At 36.7% G+C, this 16,248-nt stretch overlaps 1 protein-coding gene across 1 annotated transcript in view; it reads right to left on the bottom strand.

Annotated features, from left to right (window-relative positions):
* Window positions 1–16,248, bottom strand: part of LOC310642657 (V-type proton ATPase subunit S1-like) — a gene marked incomplete at its 5' end in the record, with an annotated part of 82,342 nt that overhangs the window by 31,021 nt on the left and 35,073 nt on the right. Inside the window, 4 exons of the mRNA XM_083366543.1 lie at window positions 1,863–1,903; window positions 3,674–3,867; window positions 9,842–9,910; window positions 10,008–10,137. Of these exons, the coding sequence (XP_083222669.1) occupies window positions 1,863–1,903; window positions 3,674–3,867; window positions 9,842–9,910; window positions 10,008–10,137 (434 nt within the window). The remainder of the gene's footprint in view (window positions 1–1,862; window positions 1,904–3,673; window positions 3,868–9,841; window positions 9,911–10,007; window positions 10,138–16,248) is intronic.

Here is a 16,248-nt window from a genome sequence, read left to right as displayed (position 1 = left end):
TTTAGAGATTTAAGTATTATGGAAATGATTCAAGAGCTTCAAAGAAAATTGTTGGAAATTACAGGTAGTCCTCAAGTTAAGGTTGTAATGGAGCCTGCCCATCATTGTTGTAAGTCATGATGATCATAACTCTGGTCACCCCCATGACCGACTCAATTTTACAATGTTTTTATGTGATGGTCATAAAGAAATCACCACAGTTGTTAAGGAAACACTGCAGTAGTTAAGTCAACCAATGGATCACTAGGGGCAAGTTTTGCCAAAAAAAAGGAAGCACTGATATTTGGCAAAACCACCATAAAACGTGGTCAAATGACCATGGAACACTGCAAATAGCCATCAATGCAAATCAGTTACTAAGCAGCTGAAATGCAGTCACATGTCCACGAAGCAGTGGTAGTTGTGTCCATTGGAACTCGAACTTCAGGAACGTCCATCATAATTTCCAATAATTGCGGATAGTCAAGGACTATCTGTATATACATGCCAGGCTCAGGCCCCCATATGAGACAGCGAGATCCAATCAAGTCCAATACTTTATCTGCTTACATCTAATAGAATCTTGCCACATTAAAGCTATAACTAAGCTACTATATATATCCTGAGAGATTCTAGGGAATGGTTACTCTGAGCCTCTTCCTCCCCTCAAGTTCTCCAGCTCAGGACTGTGCAGACTCTTGACCCAGGTCTTCCTCTGGGAACATTCTGAGTTGGCAAAATTCTCCTCCTTTGCTGCTGCAGGTGCACATTCCATCACAATACCACAGATGTATGCCTTATACACATAAAACTGTATTGTAGACAAGTCTATGAAACCTACCGTTACATCTTTCTAATTCCAGAGTTCACTGTGATCAAAACAACTGAAAATTAGCAGTCATTTTCTGCCATTTTGAGTTAGGTAATACATTGTTGAACATTGTTGAATATGCCCCAAATAGGCTTAAAATATCTTCCAAAATCTAAAATCCAGGAAAACAGAAACAAAAACTTTTCCCTGATTGTTAGAGTCTTCAGGATCTTCTTAAATGTCAACCGTATCTATTACAGGTAGTCCTTGACTTACAACCATTTTTGGGATCAGAATTTGTGTTACTAAGCAAAAAAGTTTTTACATGCCCTATTTTGCAACCTTTTTTGCAATGGTAGTTAAGCGAATCATTGCAGTTACATGAATCATGCAATGGTTAAGCAAATCTGACTTTCCCCATTGATTTTACTTGTTGGAAGTCAGCTGAGAAGGCTGCAAATGGCAATCCCATGACACTGGGATGCTGCAAGTATCGTAAATACATGCTGGTTGCCAAGCACCAGCATTTTGGTCATGTGACTGTGGAGGTATTGTGATGGTTGTAACTGCAAGAATAAATTGTAAGTCATGCTTTTCAATGCCACTGTAACTTCAAGCTCCCTCTAGTCACTATAAGGTTGCCCACTCCACTAAACTAGTGTTCTTCACACTTGTTCTTGGAAAGAAGGGCTATCAACTTTAGTAAGCCTGATGATTTATTTCATGCCCAAAGGATTGGGCAAAGCTCTCAAATAAAGCAGTGTAACTTGTAGGGATATTAGTTTATATGCAAGCCGAAGTCCCATAATGGATACCTTTGGAGTATACATTGTTGGTTTTGATTTGTAATTCTACCTTTTATATTCTGCTATTGTTCCTACATTTTATTAGTTATCTTGAGTCTTCCATAGAGCAGTTATGCTGGTATAATTCAAATATGTAAATGAACAAAAATGAACAAAAATATCCTTATCTAGCGTAACAACAGCACTTTTTCCTTTTATATTTACTGATCATCTCATCCCTTGGCAAAGGTTTTCCCCATTGTAGGTAAGTTCATTTAATCACCTACCATTTTCCATGAGCTTGTTTTGAGTGGGAAGTTCATATTTTCTGCATGAAAAATATTGAAAGGAAAACTAAAATATTGCAAAAGTAACTATTTAATAGGTAAATATTTTGCATTTAAAAACATTTCACTTAAAAATTATTTAATATACTTTCAAGAGGAAACATAAAACATATGGTTTCATACTCAAATATTGTAGCAAAGATATCGTATTGTAATCATCATTATCAGTGAATGTTTTGACAAATTATATAATCCTGAAATAAATAGGGGATCCACTAAAGGAACATTATTTTGGATAAAAAAGTGCTGACAGTTATGGATATTAAAAACAATCACAATGTTTAATATGTCTCAGAAGCTGGGCCTGCTTTCTGCAATATTAAAACAACTTTAGTATCATTTAAAATCATATAGTGGCTTATGTATCCCAATGACTTGCATTGAATCTGCAAAATGGAGAATAATCAGCATAACATAACAGCATGAGTCCTTCGGGAGAAGGGCGGTATACAAATTTAATAAATAATAATAATAATAAGGACAAGGGTAAGTTAAGCCTTCACTTGGGAGACAATATTTCAAAATGAGATGATGATGATGATGATGATGACGACAATGACTACAACAACAGCAAAAACAACAATTAAGGTTGAAATGCACCCAGGTAAACATGCCATGTCTAGTTTGTGTTTTTTATTTACAATTATTTCCTCCCTAAGAAATTGAATGCTTGGGCAGTAATTTGCTCTCTCAGAAAGAAAAGGAAAAACTGCTTAAAAATAAACTGACAGCAGAACAGTTTTTATTGAGTAAGACAGATAATCAGGTTTTTGCCAGTCTTAATAACTTAGGATTCAGTTGAATGATTTTTACTTAATAAGATTGTTGACAGCACCTATAGAACAGCCTAAAATGAGAGATCATGGCAAAAAAAAGAAACCAAATGAGAGAGAAATTTCTATTTGAGATAAATAAATCCATTCAATGTGTCCAATATATCCTACATAAACCATTTCAGGATTTTCTAGACTAAGCATAAAATCTGGAGCTGTTTTTCTCAAGTTGGTTCTTTCCAGATATGTTAGGATTTTATATACAAGTGGTCCTCAACCTATACCCACAATTGAGCCCAAAATTTATGTTGCTAAGTGAGAAACTTGTTAAGTGACTTTTGCCCCATTTTATGACTTTTCTTGCCATGTATGTTAAGCGAATCACTGCAGTTGTTAAATTAGTAAAACAGTTGTTAAGTGAATCTGGTTTCCCCATTAACTTTGCTTATCAGAAGATTGCAAAAGGTGTTCACATAACCCCAGAACACTGCAGCCTTCATAAATGTGAATCAGTTGTCAAGCATCTGAATGTAAATCATATGACCATGGGGATGCTGCAATGGTCATAAGTCTGAAAAATGATCGTCACTTTTTTCAATGCCATTGTAACTTTGAATGGTCATTAAGTGAACTGTTTTAAGTTGGGGACTACCTCTACCAAAGAAACCTACTTTCACCATGATTATATTCCTCACTATTGGGAAGCAGAATACTTTCTTCTGATACTTTATAAGTTTTCTTCCATGACTCCATCTACGTATTCTTTTAAAATTTGGAAGGACTTGTGTGCATCCCAAAATAATATAGGAGAATCTTTGGCTGTTGGATCTTCCTGTATCTAAGGAAAATACATTACTTATTGTAACTCATAACTGCTTTTCAATTGACGTTATTCTTACACAAGACCCACTATTTAAGAAAATTCTCAGCTGCTTTATGGAAGCATGCAAGATGTCTAGTCCTTATAAGAGTTCATACCTTCTGATTGGTGGTAGGTTTATCTCAAATAAGTTGGGTTTGGAGATATTCATTCTTAGTTTTGATATGTCAGGGCTGTCTACGTTTACCAAGTTCCAGTTCAGAGTCTTCTGGAGGTGGCCTGAAAAATGACTGACAGCATGACAATCAACTGCTGGCAAAACCAATGAAGATGATGAAGTCTCAAGAAGCTCCTGCAGTAAATAGAAAATAACAGTTAATTATGAAGTAGATAATTAAAGACCTTAAGAGGGTGATTGCTTTTTATACTCTGATCAGCTTTGATTACAGTCTTTTATGGTTTCCATTATGCAAAATAAATTCTATTATCTTCAATAAGAATTTGACAAGCAATTACACAAACAATGCAGTAATGAAAACACCTTGCTGAAAACAACAAGGAAAAAATTCAATATTGAGAACATCCTACATGTTTTGGAAATAAGCAAGTATGAAACTGGCTGTTTTGCAACCAATCTACCAAGAGGTAAAAAGCACTGACGTGTAATATGTAACAGATGAGATCAGGTAACTAACAATCTGACCTGGTCACTTCATACATTATCTTTAGTGAAGCATGCAAACCAGCGTTTGCATTCCTGCGTCAGATGAGAAGAGCACATCTTTCTCCTTCTGTCCTGGCCACTTTTTACAGAGGCACGATTGAGAGCATTTTAACAAACAGCATCACTGTCTGGTTTGGTGGTAGCAGTGTCTCAGATAGAAGGTCCATACAGAGAATGGCAAGGACAGCTGAGAATATCATAGGAAGCTCACTTCCTGTTATTCAGGATATGGCTTCGAAGCATTGTTAGAGATCCCACACATCCACTTCATGGTCTCTTCCTCTTGCTTTCCTCTGGAAAGAGGTTTCAAAGTATTTATAGCAGAACTACTACATTCTGTAACAGCTTTGTTACTTATGCCATCCATCTTGTAAATTCACAGGATACTTTTTTCCCCACCAAGTATATGTATACATTCAAACTAGACTGTGATGTTTCTCTCTGTCATATATGTGGGGGTGGGGGGGTATATACATAATGGCATTTTTTTAGAGCTGAATGTAATGGAATTTCATTTTAATGTATGATGATTAGTGTAGATTTAAGTGAAATAAAGTTTCTATTCTATTCTACTCTATTCTATTCTATTCCATTATTATTGTTGTTGTTGTTGTTAGATAGTGGGTTCGTGGCTTCACTAACCGGACAAGGCGAGTGAGTTCAGCAAAGATCATTGTTTATTGCTTGCAGGAACTGAACTGAGAAACAGGGCTGCGAATGCAGCAATTTATACCCTGGCCTCTAGGTGGCAGCCAATAGGTTTAAAGTAACCTATTGCTGCCCTTCACTTTCTAATGGCAGAAAGTGAAGAGGAACTGAAGACTCTCTTGTTGCGAGTGAAGAAGGAGAGTGCAAAAGTTGGGTTGAAACTAAACATTAAGAAAACCAAGATCATGGCATACAGCCCTCTCAATTCCTGGCAAATAGATGGGGAAGAAATGGAGGTAGTGACAGATTTTATTTTCCTGGGCTCCAAGATCACTGCAGATGGGGACTGTAGTCAAGAAATTAAAAGACGCTTGCTCCTCGGGAGGAAAGACATGGCAAATCTAGACAGCACACTAAAAAGCAGAGACATCACCCTGTCAACAAAAGTGCGTATAGTCAAGGCTATGGTCTTCCCAGTTGCAATGTATGGCAGCGAAAGTTGGACCATAAGAAAGGCTGAGCGCAAAAGAATTGAGGCCTTTGAACTCTGGTGCTGGAGAAGACTCCTGCGAGTCCCTTGGACTGCAAGGCGATCAAACCAGTCAGTCCTAGAGGAGATCAACCCTGACTGCTCTTTAGAAGGCCAGATGCTGAAGCTAAAACTCAAATACTTTGGCCACCTAATGAGGAGGAAGGACTCACTGGAGAAGAGTCTAATGCTGGGAAAGATTGAGAGCAATAGAAGAAGGGGACGACAGAGAATGAGGTGGCTGGATGGAGTTACTGAAGCAGTAGGCGTGAGCTTAAATGGACTCCAGAAGATGGTAGAGGACAGGAAAGCCTGGAGGAACATTGTTCATAGGGTTGCGATGGGTTGGACACGACTTCGCAACTAACAACAACAACATTGCCGCCCTAGAGGCAGCCAATGGCGGCACTGGAGATGGGTTGTCTGAGGAGCTGGGAGCCGTTAGCCAGCTTCCCTGCTTAAACAACCTACCAGCAATTAACCCACGTGATGTTCCCTTAACAAGCCTAATACATTCCTATTATTATTATTATTATTATTATTATTATTATTATTATTATTATTATCCATTCCATTCCATTCCATTCTTCTTATTCTATTCTATTCTATTCTATTCTATTCTATTCTATTCTATTCTATTCTATTCTATTCTATTCTATTCTATTCTATTCTATTCTATTCTATTCTATTCTATTCTATTCTTATTTTTAGACTCTTTTGAGAGCTTCCAATGCCCTGCCAGCAAATTCAAGGCCACCTCATAATTGATGACCAAACTGTAACAAACTGTAACACTGAGTGAACGGCTCACATGTTCCCTCCCAGATGGCATACTGAGCGTTGGTGGGGATTTGCTTCTCCTGCCGATGAACAGCTGGTTTTCCTGCCAAAGTGGTTCCTTCACAGCCACCTCATTCAATCAAATGGGAGCATCTAGGAATGATCCAAGATGACTCTTGGACAACTGTGGATATTCCTAGGAAGAAGAATCTTGGAGGTTTCCATTCCTGGTGGCGCAGTTGGAGAGTCCCAGTCTCCACCTTTCTTCTTAGATGTTTCTTTTTAAAGTAAATCTTGGCTTTTAACTGCACTTTTCAAAGTTTTTCCCCCTTGAATTTGATTCTTATGTTTAAAAGTGAATTGACTGGTTGAATGCTGATTTATTCTAACCCCCTGCTGGATTTTAATGTTAACTTTCATTTGTTGCTTTACTGTATTGTTTTGTTTTTCAGCTCTGACAAGCCACTCCAGGTTTTTTGCTCCTACCATTTGGAAAACAAGAACTGTGTTATATCTCTTGTTGAAATTCAGCAGAGAAAATATGAATTAACCTGCTTATCTATGTCATAATGGTCATACGGGTTTCATCAAATTTAACAAACAAATGTTTTGATGCTAATAAGAACATTTATTCATTCTTGAGCCAACTTATACATCCAGTGCCACATTAGTGACTCTCACTTCTACCCAAAGGGAAGCCAATTAAAGCATCTGAGATACATTTTCTAGAACACACAGTCATTAACATTATTTGTTAAAATTAAATAAAAACCATCTGTTCCCTCTTAGGCAATAGCTGTTGGAGCATCCTCATGACAAACCAGTTAATAATTAGTGTTGCTACTGTTCTCAAATATTTAATATATTTAATTTCATCTGTTTGCTATCTGATTCTTAAACTGTAATGTATTTTTATACAAATCTCTTTATTCAAGTTCAGGGAAAACTATGTAACTGAATAGATTAATAAAATGTTACCCAAATATATATTTTCTTCTGAGCGGAATCAATTACTGTATAAGGCACAGAGTCAGGACATTACATCTTTTGCATTAGCAAAATGCAAGAACTGGCCTATACAGACAGATATATGTTTTAATGGCTTACCGCTTGTCGCTTATTTTTAATGACTCATTTCACCCATTTAACTCACCATGCAGCTGGAACACAGGCAAGAGAAAAACTAGCAAAATCTACTCTTTATTATCATTATTGCTTCTAGGTAAAAATAGCAAACAAATGAGTAACATGTCCATAGTGACTTTGTCCTCTCCTTTCGTAAAGTGAGTAGAAACAGCTCATATTGGTATATCTGACAAAAGAGCAAAGGACCCTAAATTTCTGCAGCCAACAGACGTGAGTAATGATTGCCACAACTTTTCTTTAGGGGTAGTGCTTTGACAGTACAGTGGTACTTCGGTACTTGTCCATAATTCTAAAACCAATGAGAAAACCCTGTGACCTTCTATTTCATCTGAAAGAAATAATGAGACATGAGGCAGCCAACGTCAGTAAGTTCTTCTTTGCTGGGACAAGATTTCTGCTTCAAAATGCATTGAATACCAAATTTGATGAGTTTTCAAGCAGTTTAGTACCGAGATATGATTGTACATAGGTAACAGTGGGCCCTCCTTAAGGCTGATTTAGAGTTACCCACAACTGCCCATAGATGTTGCCACATACCTACACTGTGGAGGAGTTGAAAGATAGGCAGAGGTTGCATGTGGTTGCAGACAGGCTGATGCAAACATCTCCCAAATCCCAACTCCAAGTTGCGTGAAGGTGTGCACCCTGCCTGCTGATTGACTCTGACTTTCTGCTGGAAGGTGGGGGAAGGCAAGGCATATTCAAGTGGGAAATGTTAAAATTCACTTATGTATAAAAGGAACACTTATGCAACCATCCCCAAACAACAGATGCATATGTTCTCTCATGTTCCCTTATAAGTTGTGGTGGCACAGTGATTAGAATGCAGTATTGCAGCTAATTCAGCTCAATGCTAGGCATTGACTCAAGAATGACTTAGCCTTCCATCCATCTGAGGTCAGATATATCTCCTTATTTAAAAAAAGAACATTCAAAGGGGCAAAATATTGCTGACTGATTTATGGAGCACAATATTGAAGATAGACAGTATTCAATTTTAATATCCATTTTTTTGGGGGGGGAAACAAAGTCAGTGAAAGAATAGTGCATAAACAGCTACTGAGCCTCAGCTACTTATGTTCCTACACAAATCTAATGTATGAAAACACTAGTGATGTTTTTAAAGCCACTGTTTAATTATTGCAAAAAACCTGCATTCTTTCCTTTGTAAAATGTAGGCTGCCCCATACTCCTGACATAAGAACTGTGAAACCTCAGTTTACAGGATTTCAATGGTTTGAATAGAATAGAGCTGGAAGGGACCTTGGAAGTCTTCTAGTCCAGCCCCCCACTCAAGCAGGAGAACCTATGCCATCTCAGACAAGTGACTGTCTAGTCTCTTCTTAAAAACCTCCAGTGATGGAGCGCCCACAATTTCTGAGGGCAAGCTGTTCCACTGGTTAATTGTCCTCACTGTTAGGAACTTTCTCCTTAATTTCAGGTTGCTTCTCTCTTTGATCAGTTTCCAACCATTGTTTCTTGTCCTGCTTTCTGGTGCTTTGGAGAATAATTTGACCCCCTCTTCTTTGTGGCAGCCTCTCAAATACTTGAATTGATCCTTTTTTCCTGTTTTGATTAACTTCATTTGCACAATGAAAGTATTATGTAAATAATTCTGCTTACCTCATTGGCATAAGAATGTAATTATGTAAGTGACATCAATCAATGTGGGCAGGTACTCTGCAGCTTAATGGACATTAATAAATAATGCATAACTCTTTCTCCTAATTAGCCATTAAAATAAGCTATCACTTAATAAGGCTAATGTCAATGAATACTGCAAATTAATAAAGTAAAAATTGTGTATCAGAGGACTTAATATACACCTACTTAATCAGACAAGGCATTCCTAACTTCCATGAGTATCCATATAATAGCTTACCGAGCACTTACAAATTTTGTGCAAACAGTAAACAAAATGGGGATTTTGAAAAGATAAATTCAATATATGTATTCTTAGGAACTTTATCTGGCCCTCCATGTTATAATAGGAAAGATTAAGATTTATGAGTAATTAATATAAATCAAGAGTTCTCAAATGCAGACTTCCTTTTTAAAGAATCAAAATGGAAAATCCTTTCTGAAATTTCAATATATATGTATAAGAACTTGGAGGAATAAATTTACCAGGAAAAAGGACTTTTTACATTTGAAAGAACCATCTTCAGAAAATAGCTTCTGAAAGCATTGTAAGGTCATATTTTGATTTGTATTCTTAAGTGGACTTTGAGAAAATCACCAGGGAACTGAGAATGGGTTGACCCCTAATTTCCATTCCTGGGACCAACAGGCAGAATGAACTGTAAACTCTGAATAATTTCAAATGTTCTTCCATACACTACAAAACAAATTGCAGAAATCTATCCTTATCAAGTTTGAAAGAGCCTTCAGCCTGTTTCTGGAATTAAAAAGAGCCTTCTGCCATTTCTTTTAAGTATGCCTTTTGGGTTTTATTTCTTAAAACTGCTGGGAAATGCCAGATGGAATAGTTATGCTTGCCTGAACATTGTGAAATAGTGACTCATTTCCAGAGAAGTTGGTGTATCGTGTGAAGTATTCCACACTAAGCTGAAAAACAGAGAGGTGATAGAGATTATTAGAGAGATGCCATGTTGTTGTATTCTATACAAGCTCATCTAACATACATAAGCAGAGCCATACTCACTGCATCTTGAAGAAACAAGACAATGTTTGTGGCCTCTGGACCCAGGACTCTATGTTTCAGTAACACATATAACTTGTCCCTTGAAATAATATGTCCTTCATGTAAAGTCTTTGCCAAGCCATGGAGAGAGCTAAAAAAGAAATTTAAGTTATGAAAAAAAGTTATAGGAACAAATGATTGCATCATAGCCACTTTCTAGGGAAAAGGCTATCTTTAAGCCACCCTGAGATGTTATGTTAAAACCCATCATATGTCCATCATTTATGTCTGCTGCTCAGACATAAATCCTTTATTGTTACTTTTCATATTTTAGGACTCAGCTAATTAATTAATAATTCTTATATTGCGCTGCCTTTATTCCAATGATTCAAGGTGGCATATATGAAGCCCACATTCATTTTTATGCTCAGAGCAATGTCACTGTAAAATAACCTGAGCTGCATAAGGTGCTTCGAAGTCATCAGTTACAAACTGTGATGTCAAAATGACAACCTGGGAATAATGATGCCAACCCAATAGTCAACTTGCTTTGGTGACATTATGATATTAGGTTAAGTATACCCAGTTTGTGTCTTTTGCAGGAAGACATTGCAATATCCATGTCAACATTTGATACTCTTGTCCACCCCAGCCCTCACTATGGATGATAATGTCTGAATGCTGTTCTTTTTCCTTTTTAAAGGAATTTAAATGTAATTTGCTGATTGTTGTTGAGCTAAAATTGTTTGAATGACATGTTAAGTTGATTTTTGTTTTTTAAAAGTAGTTTGGCACTCAAGCAAACTAGCGTAACTAGGAGAGAGAGAGAGAGAGAGAGTGACTACAAATGCAATAGTTTTGGAACAATTCTTGTAGTCATATTAAATGCTAGCTTGGATACATCATAGTTACCATTTTGTTCTGTTGCCAATTAAATGTGGTGGATCTTTGTCTCTTAGGATTTACAAGGATTATGGGACATTATGGCCTGAGGGATCCAGAAATGCTCCTACCTAAGCATGGGCTACTCTTCAGTTGGACCACTTTCAGGACAGTTAGAACAAATCGTGATGAGATTGGAATGTTCCATGATTTTGACATATCTCTATTAAAAATCCATCAAGAGCAAAAACATGTATTGAGCAATTTTCTAAAATTTTCAATTCAAAAATCTGGGATTCTAAAATGTGTTCAAGTCAGTCTTGGACTTTTCATGATTGCCTGAACAAGTCCCTGCAGTTTTCTTGGAAAGGTTTTTCAGAAGTGGTTTGCCACTGCCTCCTTCCTAGGCTGAGAAAGAGGAACTGGCCAAGGACATCCAGCAGACTTTATGTCCAAGACATGAGTAGAACCCATAGTCTCCCCTTTTCTAGCCTGATGCTTTAACCTCCCCAACAAACTGGCTCTCTTTTCCAATTTCCAATCATTTCCAATTCTAAAATTCTATGATTCTGATATAGGATTTTAGCCACTTTTAATGAGAAGATAAATGGATTGGAACATAGAGAATGCATAATCACTTCTTCCATTGCTGAAGCAGCTCCAAAGCTTTTCCATGTAGGCTGCACATAAAGTTATCTTTACACTCATAAATTTTAAAAATATCTCCAATGTTTTCTTTTATTGTAAACAAATTCATAGGTATTTTGCAGGGTGGAGGAGGGGGGCCAGTACCGTGGTAGGACAACATATCCCTTGGGAGCTCCCGAATGACTGTCGCTTTTCGGCTGTTTGGGGGGGGGGGTTGTCTGAGTTCCAGACAGATCAGAGCCATCCTGTAGGGACGGTGAAGAGGGGAAGCACAGTTTGGCAGCACAGGAGGGATCACAACCTCCTGGAGAGCCGACGGAAGCTTCCTGGACCAGCAGCTGTCAGACGGCCTTTGCAAGCCATCACAAGCTGGGGCGGCCACTTGGAAGATCTGGAAAGTAAGTTTGGAGGATTGCCTGGGTGAGATGATTGAGAGACCTTAAATGCTGGAAATTGTGGGTGGCAAAATAAGAAGATTTTGAAGCCGTGGAGAAGTGGGGGGGGCGGACTTTCAAGCTGCTCCTCTTCCGGAATTGTAGCGGCGGAAAACAACGGAAGGCAAAAGAAGGCAATGAATCAAGTATCTCAGCTGAGAATACTCTTGAAGCTATTATAAAAAATAACGGAGAGTAAGTGACCTTGAATGTCATCTGCTGGACTCACTGATAAGAAGCTTACTGAGTCTGTCTTTTGGTTTGCTGAATGGTGGATTGTTTTTCTACTTTGGAGACAATATTTTTGGATTTTCTCTTCTTTTGGATTAAGGCACGGAGAACTTGAAACGAATAAAGCGTGTAACCTGTATGGATTTTTTTTAAAAAAAATCCCTCTTTTTTTTCTCAGATATAAGGACATTTGGCTTTTTCCTTCTCTTTTTTTTCCCTTTTTCCTTTGCTCTCCCCTTTTCTTGTCATTGAAATCCTTCGCACTTTTTTTTCTTTTTCCTTTTTTTTTTTGGAGCACATTCGGATTATAATACTCCATCGACATTTGGATTACAAATTACTGGAGGAAATGAAGAAGACTACAATTCACCCAGCAACAGATGCCCCAATATCACAGAGTCCGGTGGCACAGAAAACACTGGACACTATAATGCAGCAAGATAGATCTAACATGGAATTGAAAAATATGATATTGGCTCTACACATAGACTTCAAGGAAGGGATTGGCAAACTAGAAGAGGACTTAAAAGAGGTCAAAGATCTGATGGAGAAAAATGAACAAAGACTGCAACAAGCTGAAGAAAGAATTGAACAGATAAGAGACTAGAGGAGATTGAGAACCGACTTACATCAACAGACAGGAATCAGGAAAAAATGATTATCTCCTTAGAGATGGATAGAGCTGATTATTATTTAAGATTCCAAAATGCTGAAGAAGAAAAGGGAGAGAACCTAGCAGATGTAATGGTGGGAATATCAGCAGAAGCATTGGAGGAAAGCAAGGAAAAGGTAATTAATGATATAGATGAGATATTTAGAATACATACTAGATATGCAACAAGAAATACTCTCCCCAGAGAGGTAGATATAAGATTTACTAAAAAAGCATTAAGGGCAGATATATTACAGAAGCTAAGAAATGCTACAATAAAATACAAAGGAAGAGAGACAGTGATATTAAAACAGATCCCAAGAAGAGTGAGAGACCTGAGAAAGGAATATGAATTTTTGATGAAATGCTTAATTAAAAAAGGGATAAATTTTAGATGGTTAATACCAGAAGGAGTAATGATAAATTGGCAAGAACAGAGACATAGACTGGACACATTAGAGAAAGCAGAACTTTTCTATGATCGATACTTTGGGCAGCAAGAAGAAGAAAAGCGGAGAGGGGAAGGAGTAATCAGACATCAGGGAGACGAGACAGAGAAGCAACGGAGTAAGTATAGCATAGAACAGGAGGAAAGGGTGTTGAGAGAAGGGACAAGAGCAAAAGAGGCAAAAGAGCAAAGAGAGATGAGAATAACGTGAGTAACTAAAACTTTGAATAAATAATCATGGAAAAAGAAATAAAAGCAATTTCAATAAACGTAAATGGACTAATTCGGCTATAAAAAGAAAAAGCACTAAATAAATTGGGGAAATTAAAAATGGAAATAATTTGTTTACAAGAAGTTCATATTAAGAAACAACATAAAAATCTACTAGAATATCCAAAATTGGGAGAATTATATACCTCACTTGCAGATCAGAGTTAAAGAGGTGTGGTATTATATATTCAAAAAGCAATACAAACTACATTGTTATATTCAGATGAAGAAGGGCAAATTTTAATGGTGGAAGTAAATATGAATTGTAAAAAAAACTTTATCGGTAGCAATTTACGCCCCAAATGAAAACCAAGAAAATTTCTATTAAAAATTACACCAGAAAATAATAGAATTGGAATTTGAAAGCATATGTATGATTGGAGATTTCAATGCTATTGTAAAGGCCGAACTGGATTATAATACAACAAAACAACCCCAAGACTCTAAGGAGAACACTTCCAAAATCTTTTCATAATATGGTGGATGAATTAAATATATTAGATGTTTGGAGAGAAAAATATCCGGAAAAAAAGCAATATACATTCTACTCTAACAGACACCTGTCCTGGTCAAGAATAGATATGATATGGACGTCAATAAACTTATTCATAAATATACAAAATATCCCCTTCATGGATTACTGCCTTGTCGTGGCGAAGGGGCTTGTGTAATTCAATGAAGCTATGAGCTATGCCGTGCAGGGCCACCCAAGACGGACAGATCATAGCCAAGAGTTCTTACAAAACGTGATCCACTGGAGAAGGAAATGGCAACCATAGAAACAAACACATGGGCGGACCACAACCCAGTCACAATTATATGGAAAGGACAAAAAAAGAGAACAAGATGGACATTAAACCAAACCGTATTGAATGAAAAAGACTTTTAGCAATATATGGAAAAATAAATGACTTTCTTCTTCAAGGAAAACAAAAAAGAAGATACCTCACTTCAAAATGTCTGGGACATGGCAAAAGCGTACGTGAGAGGACTTGCTATAACTTATTCGGGGTAAAAGAATAAACAGAAAAGACAAAATAGGGAAAAACTGGAGGAAGAATATAAGACACTTGAGAAAGAATTACAGAAGGATACACAAAACAAAAAGATCAAAAAATTAATGGAGTTGAACAAACATAAAATGAACTTAATAGAAAATGAAGAAGTGGCAATAATAATAAAGGCAGGTAAACAAACCTTTTTTGAACACGCAAACAAACCAGGGAGATGGTTGACATACAAAATTAAAAAGGAAAAAGAGAAGAGATGGATTAAACAACTGGAAGATGCTGAGGGGACTTTACAACACCGGAATGAAGAAAAGAAAAAAAATAGCTTGGGAATATTATGAGAATTTATATAAGTAACAAACAGTTTCAGATGATAGGATAAAACAATTCTTGGAAAAAACAGAGATACCTAAAGTACCGGAGAAATTTAAAAAGCTGCTAGAAGGGAAAATAACAATGATGGAATTAACAGAAGCAATTAAAAAAACAAAAGAATGGCAAAACACCAGGACCAGATGGGCTACCAGAAGAACTATATAGAACATTGCAGGAACCATTAGGCAGTGTAATGCTGGAACTCTATAATGAACTTCTCTCTGAAGCTAAGATACCAGATTCGTGGTCGGAAGCACTCATTACCCTGATACCAAAGGAAGAAAGGGAAATACAGAAAATAAAGACCTATAGACCGATTTCCTTGCTGAATGTGGACTACAAAATATTCACATCAATCATGGCTGAAAGACTTAAAAAGTTCTTAAACAAATTTATTCATTTGGATCAAAATGGGTTTCTACCGAAAAGACAGATTAGAGACAATATGCAAATTATATTAAACACATTAGAATACTATGAAACACATCCCAAAAAACAGATGGCATTGATGTTTTTGGATGCGCATAAAGCATTTGATAATGTGAATTGGCAATTCATGATAAGACAACTACAGATTATGGATTTTGGGGAGAAATTTACAAATGTAATTAAAGTAATTTACAATAAGCAAGTAGCCAAAGTAATGATTAATGGAGATATGACTGAAAATGTTAATATTATGAAGGGAACAAGGCAGGGATGTCCTCTATCTCCATTATTGTTTGTATTGACACTAGAGATACTAAATAGAACTATAAGACAGAATAAGGATGTAAAAGGTATGAAAGTTAAGAGGGAAGAATATAAGCTACAAGCTTTCACAGATGATCTAGTGTTTAGATAATGGAAAAAGGTACACTTATCATTAATGGGTAGGATTGAAATAATCAAAATCAATATACTACCACGATTATTGTTTTTGTTTTCAACAATACCAATAAGATTGGAAAAGAAATATTTTGAGGGACTAAATAAAATAAATTTTGAAATATATTTGGCAGGGGAAAAAACAAGGATTAATTTAAAAATGTTACAGGATGCAAGACTCAGAGGTGGATTTGGTTTACTTAATTGGGAATTATATTATCAGGCTGCAGTATTATCATGGATGAGAGAATGGATCTTACTGAGGAATTCTAGATTATTGACATTAGAGGGACATGACTTACAGTTGGGATGGCATGCTTTCATATGGTTTGGGGGAAATAGTATACATAGCTATTTCCAGAAACATTATATTAGGAATTCTTTATTGATGGTTTGGGAGAAAATAAAGAGAAAGCATTACTCGAAGATTCCAGATTGGCTCTCA

This window comes from Vipera ursinii, assembly GCF_947247035.1.
Source record: "Vipera ursinii genome assembly, chromosome: 6".
NCBI lineage: Eukaryota > Metazoa > Chordata > Lepidosauria > Squamata > Viperidae > Vipera > Vipera ursinii.
The sequence above is the reverse complement of the archived record's forward strand: the minus strand, read 5'-3'. Positions and strand labels throughout refer to the sequence as shown.